At 44.1% G+C, this 8,290-nt stretch overlaps 1 protein-coding gene across 1 annotated transcript; it reads left to right on the forward strand.

Annotated features, from left to right (window-relative positions):
• The first annotated feature begins 507 nt into the window (after positions 1-507).
• On the forward strand, positions 508-8,281 carry LOC124298624 (peroxidasin). Its single transcript, XM_046750848.1, has 4 exons — positions 508-1,112; positions 3,109-3,626; positions 4,014-5,105; positions 5,632-8,281. Exons 1-4 carry the CDS (start codon positions 919-921, stop codon positions 7,701-7,703), a joined length of 3,876 nt encoding a protein of 1,291 aa, XP_046606804.1. The 5' UTR covers positions 508-918; the 3' UTR covers positions 7,704-8,281.
• The last annotated feature ends 9 nt before the right edge of the window (positions 8,282-8,290 follow it).

Genomic DNA, 8,290 nt, shown 5'->3' on the forward strand with positions numbered 1-8,290 from the left:
TGCATCGAAAATTCAATTGCCAATGCACGCGAAAGAAGATTTGCAAATCAATGCGTACATACAGTGACTGTGCATGCATCATCTCGAGCGTAAATGTATATATTAGAGAGTGGAACGAAGCATCGAGAAGAGCGAAAAAGACGCGAGAAAGAGAGGGAGAAAACGTATGGGTGTGTGTGTGTTGAGAGAGAGAGAGGAAGAAAAAGTAAATGAGAGTTGCAGAGACCCTTTGTCAGCAATACTTGGTTTTACGTTATACACATGGAAGAAGGCCCGCGACGTCGAGGAAGGTTGAAGGCAGCGGGTCTCCCACTCCGAGGGCTAATGTAAGCCTCTCAGATCATGGAACCTTTCATACTTCCATGCATACCTCCATAGGCGTGCGTCTATGTGTTTAAGGCACGGGTGTAGTTGCATGCATGTACATACCCACCAACACTTGACAATATCTCGATGCCGGCTGAACCAGCCCAGCAGCTTGAGTCTCTAGCAGTAGCTCTGGGACCAGCCAGAGTGCGGCGAGCCGAGCAGCGGAGATCAAAGAGCTGGAGCACGTGTCGCCGGACGGTTTTTCGACAATATCGGAAGAAAAGAAGTTGTTCTTTTTTTTTTATTTTAATTCATTCGCATCGCATTAATTTTTTTTCGCATTATTTTTCCGGCAAAAACAATCGCTGAAAAACGTCGAATAATTCAAACGTGTCGTAATTTAATCGCTTGCCGGATTTTATATAACGTGTCGCGCGGTAATAATAAGAATAAAAATCGGATACGCGAGAGGGGAAAACAAAGGTCAGGCTTGCGCTCGAGTGAATTTTTCACTTTTATTTTTTTTTCCATGCACGTGCTGGAAATGTAGATCGGATATTGTAACACAGCTCCACGATCCAAAAATCCATCGTTCGGCAATACGCAATAATGCCAGCGAAAATCGTACTCGTTATTATTCTGGCGGTTCTTGCCGGGATTTGCGAATGCGATGGACTGCAGTCTTACACGGATTCGATCAACGAATGCCCCAGCAAGTGCGTCTGCTATAGGAAAACCGTCCGGTGTACCTTCCAAAAGTTAAATCGCCTACCGAGCACACCTCCTACCGATACCGGTGTTCTGTGAGTGAGAAATGACGTTTTTAAAATTTATAAAAAATGTTACCTGGCAATTCTCGTTTCTCTCCTCTTTTTTTCAGCGATTGAATAAAACTGCTAATCGTATACCTGGATGTGTGTACGCCGTGTTTCAATCGTACTGAAGTTTGTAACGTTATCGTAACGATTCGAATGCTGAGGAAAAATGAGGATGAAGTTAGTAACGTTACCGTAACGATGCACGTTTAAGAAAAATCGCTAATTCGTATCTTTATAACTTTCCGAAATTTAATAAACAAAAAATATAAACTAATTCTGAAAAACGAACTCCTTGAAAGTCATTCTAGAATTGCTGGTTAACAATTTAATTTTTCCTCTAGATGTGTCGTTACGTTAACGTTACTAACTTCAGCCTCGTGAAGAAAAATCGTTATTTCGCAATTTTCATATTGTCTGAAATTCAGTAAGCCTTAATTAAATAAAACACACTCATATTTCGAAGTCTTAGCTCCTTGAAAATTATTGTAAAATTAAGAATACAGTGATTTTTTCCCCTAATCTTTCGTTACGATAACGTTAGTAACAAACTCGTGTGTGTTGACACCGAGTAGTCATAGAGAGAAAGAGGCGTGCAGCTCTTGCATGCTTCTATTGTAAATATGACCACTTTTGTCGCTACGCAAGCCACATTTCGTACAGATCAGCTCCCTGCTGTGTCTACAATACAATACTGGTGGTTTTTTTTTTTTTTTTTTTAAATGCACACCGAGCATGCAGAATATTGGTTGAGGAGAATTGACGGATTTTTTTTACAGCCCGCCTCATCTTCGGCGAGGATATTCGATATTTCAGTGTGCTGAATGTGCAAATATTCTTGGATAAGATAAAGTTCTATTATACATGCAGTATATTATATCTCATGATCTCCTAATTCTATGGTAATAACATGATCGGCTTTCGCCATTATAGACTTCTATTTACGACACGAATCGCCGAGCCCTGTTTTATTCAGCAGTACTCATTTGAATCGTTTGAAATTTACATATTTTTAAATTTAATCGATCGAATCAATATTCGTTTGAATTTTTTCGCGGAACTAATCACAGATACTCAGTTTTCATCACGTAGATGTAACGTAGATCCTTTTATGTTTCTGTGTACAGAAATTTAAGAAACAAATAAAATTGTTGTTTTCGTAATCGGATACAATTTTGAATTTGGAAACTTCCATCAATCCCTAATAAAACATGAGGCTGAAGTTAGTAACGTTGGTGTAACGGAACATTGCGGAAAAAAAACACTATTTTGCAATTTTGTAGTGACTTTCAAGTGGCTAAGTTTTGAAAATATGAATCAGTTTTGCCTTATTACAACTCATTGTATTTCACAGATTCCTAAAATTACGAAATAACGGATTTTCCGCAACACAAATCATTGCAATAAACATTACTAAATTCAGCCTCATAATAAAACTGATCTTTCGACCTTCGTTATACCTAAGGAATTTCGATGTTCTGATTCAAAGGAAGAGCATAACGTACACGTATGCGTATAGCGTGATAATAAAAGCGATAAAATACACGTATACAATGCTACTGTAAGGTTAGACAGATCCTAATTTTACGCATTGCTTAAGCTGCGAAAAAACAAATACAATGGCGTATTCCGTTTACATTCCGTTCGGATACACGATTCTGCACGATTGACGGCCCCGCCCGTGGTCATAGAAAAATCGCAAGTCGAAACGCGAACGGCTGAAGAGGCTGCAGAAGCTCACTGATTGTTTAGAAATTGATTTATAAATATTTAGATATTATACATTAAGTTCAGCGGATGGCGCATCGCAATTTTGAGAAATCGCAGACACGATTTTTCAATGTTTGTGAAAGAAAAAGTGCTTCTCATTCCCGAGGAGAAATTCTGTTTTTAATAGTCATAAATCTTTTCATATCTTATAGGTATACCTATAAGTACAGCGGCAGGGTCTAAAACTTAACAAGATGGTTCTGTCTTTTTTCAGAGATTTGCGGTTCAACAACATTGTCGAAATTGACCCGAGAGTCTTTCGGGGGTTGAACGAGCTGCACACTTTGCTACTGAACGACAACCAGATAAGATATGTGCCGGCGAAAGCCTTCTCAGATTTGCCAAATCTGCGTAAATTGTATCTATACAAAAATCGCATAGCAAGTATCGAGCCCGATTCATTTAACGGGCTGGTTAAACTCGAACAATTGTACCTCCACAACAATTACTTAACCGAGATAAAAGATGGTACGTTCAACAACCTGGCGAAGCTCGAGAGACTCTTTTTACAGAACAATAAGATCGCCCATTTACCTGCGGACGCGTTTCGTAACGTCGGTCCTATGACACGCTTACGGCTTGATAGTAACTCGCTGGTATGCGATTGTGATCTTATGTGGCTCGTTCAACGGTTACAAGATAAACCAGGGGAAATGGCAGCCGTTTGCGACTCTCCGAACAACATGAGGGGCCGTTCATTGATCGGCATGTCGCCGAAGGAGTTTCATTGCCGTTAAGTTTTATTACAATTTTCACTATTATAAATTGCAAGTTTACATCTTCTGCAAATTCTTCGAACAAAAATTCACTTCTTTATTCCATCAAACTTTCCTCAAATGTTTGCAAGTAGTCACACAATTAACACTAACTGTAAGAAGAATTGCAGACCATGGAAAGATCTGAAAATAGGATATATTTGTCAGGGGGAATTTAGGCTGTCGGTAAGCAATGGAATAATGAGATGAAATCGTGGTACCTACTATTGGAAAGTCGGATCATAGAGTGATAAGATAGATAAATTTCTGCCTCCATTGAACGAACCCTTCGATCATCAAGATTCGAAGTGTTCGTTAGATTGGAAGTTTGACTCACCTTGAAATCAGATAACGCTTCCAACAGACGAGCCGCGAATAATGGAGGGTCCCGAGGATGTGGAGGTGAAGGTTGGCAAATCGGTGGTCTTCAAATGCCGAGTGACGGGCGATCCTAGACCAGAAATAAAGTGGTTGCGTAATTCCAACGAGGTGTACTTGGACGGGGATCATTTCGCGATGGCGGAAGACGGGAGCCTGACAATTTCCGAAGTGACGGAGAACGACGCCGGGGATTACGAGTGCGTCGCCGAAAGTGAAATGGGTACGACGAGATCGAGGAAGGCTCGAGCCCTGATATCGGCAACGACTCCTCTTAGATTCTCGGTGACCCCTAGTTCCCAGACCACAAAATTCGGAAAGGACGTTCACCTGAACTGCGAGGCTGAAAGCAATCCTAGGGCAAGGATTTCGTGGTGGAAAAACGGAGCGCAGATCACACCTTCGGGACGAGTAACGATAACCGAGACTACCATTGGCGGCTCACGGCTGACAATTTTCGCGGCGAAGGAGAGCGATTCTGGTCGATACGTTTGCGCGGCGAGAAACAACGACGGTTTCCTGGAGACAAGCGCTGATCTCGAGGTGATAAGCCGGGAGAATATTCCTCCCAAGCTGACCTACCGCCCTGAAGACATGGAGGCTGAGCCCGGAATGATAATTGAAGTTCCTTGCCGAGCTGACGGGGATCCGAAGCCTTTTATACAGTGGAAAAAGGACGGACAAAGCATCGGGAGCAATAATTTTCGTGTTTCTCGAACCGGAAGCCTGTTCCTCTACAATGTTACAGTGGCGGACACTGGCCGGTACGAATGTTCAGCCATTAACGAGTACGGTCGAGCCACGGCTCAGGCCTTGGTCAAGATCCGGCGTCCTGGAGCCACTGACGCTTTGATTATTCGCGCTTTTAACGACGCCACCATATCCATCGATCAAGCCATTAACAGAACGGTCCTGTCGCTCCTCGACAGCAAGGGGACCAAACGCGTCGATCCCTTCAGACTCACGAGGTACCCCGATGCCATCGGCAGAGCCGCTGCCAGGCCAGCTGAGCTCTTTGAACGCACCCTGGTCAACATTAGAAAATTGGTGAACTCTGGGGTCAAAGCAAACGCGTCGGGTGAGTATTAATTATTGTGAAGAATGGCCTTGTTGCAATGGAAAACATTGATCGTGAGTCAGACCGAATCTTGAGTTATAAAGGAAAGCAGACGGCTCGCTTAGGAGAAAGCAGGGTATGTTGAACAACTGGATGAATTGGTCCGTTCCATAGGAAAGTATGGGGCAAGAAACGTACTTCCTGTAAAACGGTCCAATTTACCCGATGTTCCATCGTACCCTACTTTCCTCTTGTAGTAAGATAAGTGTACCAGTTATTATCAAGCTTAGACCCAATTATTGACACTTTTGTTTCTCAAAATTATTAATTTACTGCAGAAATTGTGAATTTCTCGATGACTAAAACTAATTGCTACAACGTTAGACACTAAAAATTACTTTTTTTCGTAATTTTAGAACTAAAGATCAAATGGATACAACCGAAGAAGGTTAATAATTGGAACAGGGTCAATGACTGGCACACTTACTTTATGTTCTCCTCCGCTCGTAAATCTAGATCCTTTGCTAACCGTGCTTCAATTCTTCAGAGTTTAGGTACGAGGAGATATTGACAGCAGCGCAGGTAGCCGAGATCGAACGACTATCGGGTTGCACGGCTCACCGGAGGATCAGTAACTGTTCAGACATGTGCTATCACAGTCGTTACCGCAGCATGGACGGTAGCTGTAACAACCTACAGCATCCGACTTGGGGCTCATCATACACGGGTTTCAGGAGGATCATGCAGCCAATATACGAGAACGGTTTTTCCTCTCCGGTGGGTTGGGAACCGGACAGGCTTTACTACGGTTTCCCAAAGCCGGCGGCCCGGCTGGTCTCAACGACGCTCATATCGACACACGACGTTACTTCCGACGACAAACTGACCCACATGGTGATGCAGTGGGGTCAGTTCCTCGACCACGACCTGGGGCACGCGCTCCCTTCGGTAACGAGCGAGTCCTGGGACGGTATAGACTGTAAAAAGTCGTGCGACAACGCGGCGCCGTGTTTCCCGATGACCGTGCCACCCGGAGATCCGAGAGTAAACAATAGGCGGTGCATCGACTTCATCAGGACAAGCGCGGTGTGCGGATCGGGCGAAACGAGCCCACTTTGGGGCGGCTTGATGCCCAGGGAACAGCTCAACCAGTTGACAAGTTTCATAGACGCCTCGCAGGTTTACGGCTTCGACGATACTCTGGGCAGGTATCTTCGCGACCAGACAAACGATAGAGGCCTCCTTCGTCACGGACCAACAATTCCGGGGTGGAAACCACTGCTACCGTACGCCAACGGGGAGTTCGTCGACTGTCGGCGAAACCCTCTCGAGAGTACGATCAACTGTTTTGTGGCCGGTGACATAAGGGCCAATGAGCAGATCGGGCTTCTAGCTATGCACACGATATGGCTCAGGGAGCACAACCGCATCGCCCACGAGCTTTTCGCGCTTAATCCGCAATGGGACGGCGAAACGATTTACCAGGAGGCGCGTCGAATCGTCGGAGCCCAAATGCAGCACATCACTTACAATCACTGGATACCGAAGATATTCGGTGCCCCCGTAGAGCAGTTAATAGGAGAGTACAAGGGATACGATCCCGGCGTTCATGCGGGCATTTCCAACGTATTCACCACCGCAGCTCTCAGATTCGGACATTCTCTTATACAGCCGCGTCTCGAGAGACTCGACGCTGAGTTCAAGCCCATTCCTCAAGGGTCTTTACCTTTGAGGGACGCCTTCTTCGCACCGTGGAGACTCGTCGACGAAGGAGGAGTCGATCCGCTGATGAGGGGGATGTTTGCAACCCCGGCGAAGCTCAAACGGCCCGATCAGAATCTAAACAACGAATTAACGGAGCAGTTGTTCAAGACCGCGCACGCCGTGGCTCTTGATCTCGCAGCTATGAACATACAGAGGTCGAGGGATCACGCTATTCCCGGATACACGGAGTGGCGTAAATTTTGCAACATGTCCAACGCTGAGACCTTCGATGATCTCGCCGGAGAGATTAGCAGCCCTACGGTACGTCGCAAGCTCAGCGAGCTCTACGGTCATCCAGGTAACGTCGATGTTTGGGTCGGTGGGATCCTGGAGGACCAGCTACCCGGCGCCAAGGTCGGGCCGCTTTTCAAGTGCCTTTTGCTCGAGCAGTTCAAACGCTTGAGAGACGGAGATCGGTTCTGGTACGAAAATCCATCCTCCCTGCGACCGGAACAGCTCACGCAAATAAAGCAAACAAGCTTGGCTCGCATTATGTGCGACAACGGTGACAACATAACGCGCGTCCAGCGCGACGTATTTCTTATGACTGATGAACCGGGCGAATATGTTTCTTGCGATGAGATACCGCGGGTCGATCTTCGCTTATGGGCCGAGTGTTGCGAGGACTGCGACGCGCAGGGTAACAGTATTTCACGTTTCCGACGGAGTGTCAAGGAGGAATACTCGAAGAAGAAGAATCGGGACGAGAAGGGCAGACTGCACAGTCTCGCTGAGAAGAAGCAGAATTGTAACGATACGATTAAAATATTAGAGGAGGAAGTTGTTACGATGAAACAGAAGCTTGATAAATTGACCGACGAATTAAAACGATTGAAGGAATCGAGAAACGTGTGAAATCGTAATTGAATGTGTGTGTATGTTCGAAAATTAAAAATTAAGTAATGAAAGAAACAGAAAGGATTTAATTTGCGGGGAAAGTAAAATTATAGTTACCGTTCCAACAGAACAAATTCACTCAGCATTTAACTTTTGTCTATTATGTGTTATACTGATATCGTTCGCTTTTCAAATGATCTGTATGAATAACTTAGTTATCGCTATAACTTTTTACATGCTAATTTTTTTTAACGTGAATCTACGATGTGTGTAAGTAAGTGTTGTACATAAAGTTTCAAACGTGTATTTTTGTAAGAAATATAGCTTATTTACAGCTTTGTCAAAATATCCGGAGTCATGTTTCTCTACGTATATTTTTTTTTCTCCTTAATAAGTATGTAAAAAATATGTGACCCAATTATTTAAAGTGATGTCATACATAAAGATATACTGAAAATCTAGAGAGTGAACTTGACATATTAACTGAGATAACTCGATGATTGGTTTTCTCAGCAGTACCCGTTATGTCGATTTTAAATATCCATCACCAAACTTAATTTAAGGTACAAGAAATTGATGAGAATGATTATAAACTATTCCCAGTT

The sequence above is a fragment of the Neodiprion virginianus genome, chromosome 2, assembly GCF_021901495.1.
Source record: "Neodiprion virginianus isolate iyNeoVirg1 chromosome 2, iyNeoVirg1.1, whole genome shotgun sequence".
Classification (NCBI taxonomy): domain Eukaryota; kingdom Metazoa; phylum Arthropoda; class Insecta; order Hymenoptera; family Diprionidae; genus Neodiprion; species Neodiprion virginianus.

Coding starts and splice junctions, on each gene's coding strand:
- LOC124298624 (XM_046750848.1), top strand. CDS start 919: ATGCCAGCGAAAATCGTACTCGTTATTATTCTGGCGGTTCTTGCCGGG. Junction 1,113..3,108: donor CCTACCGATACCGGTGTTCT/GTGAGTGAGAAA, acceptor GTCTTTTTTCAG/AGATTTGCGGTTCAACAACA. Junction 3,627..4,013: donor GCCGAAGGAGTTTCATTGCC/GTTAAGTTTTAT, acceptor CGCTTCCAACAG/ACGAGCCGCGAATAATGGAG.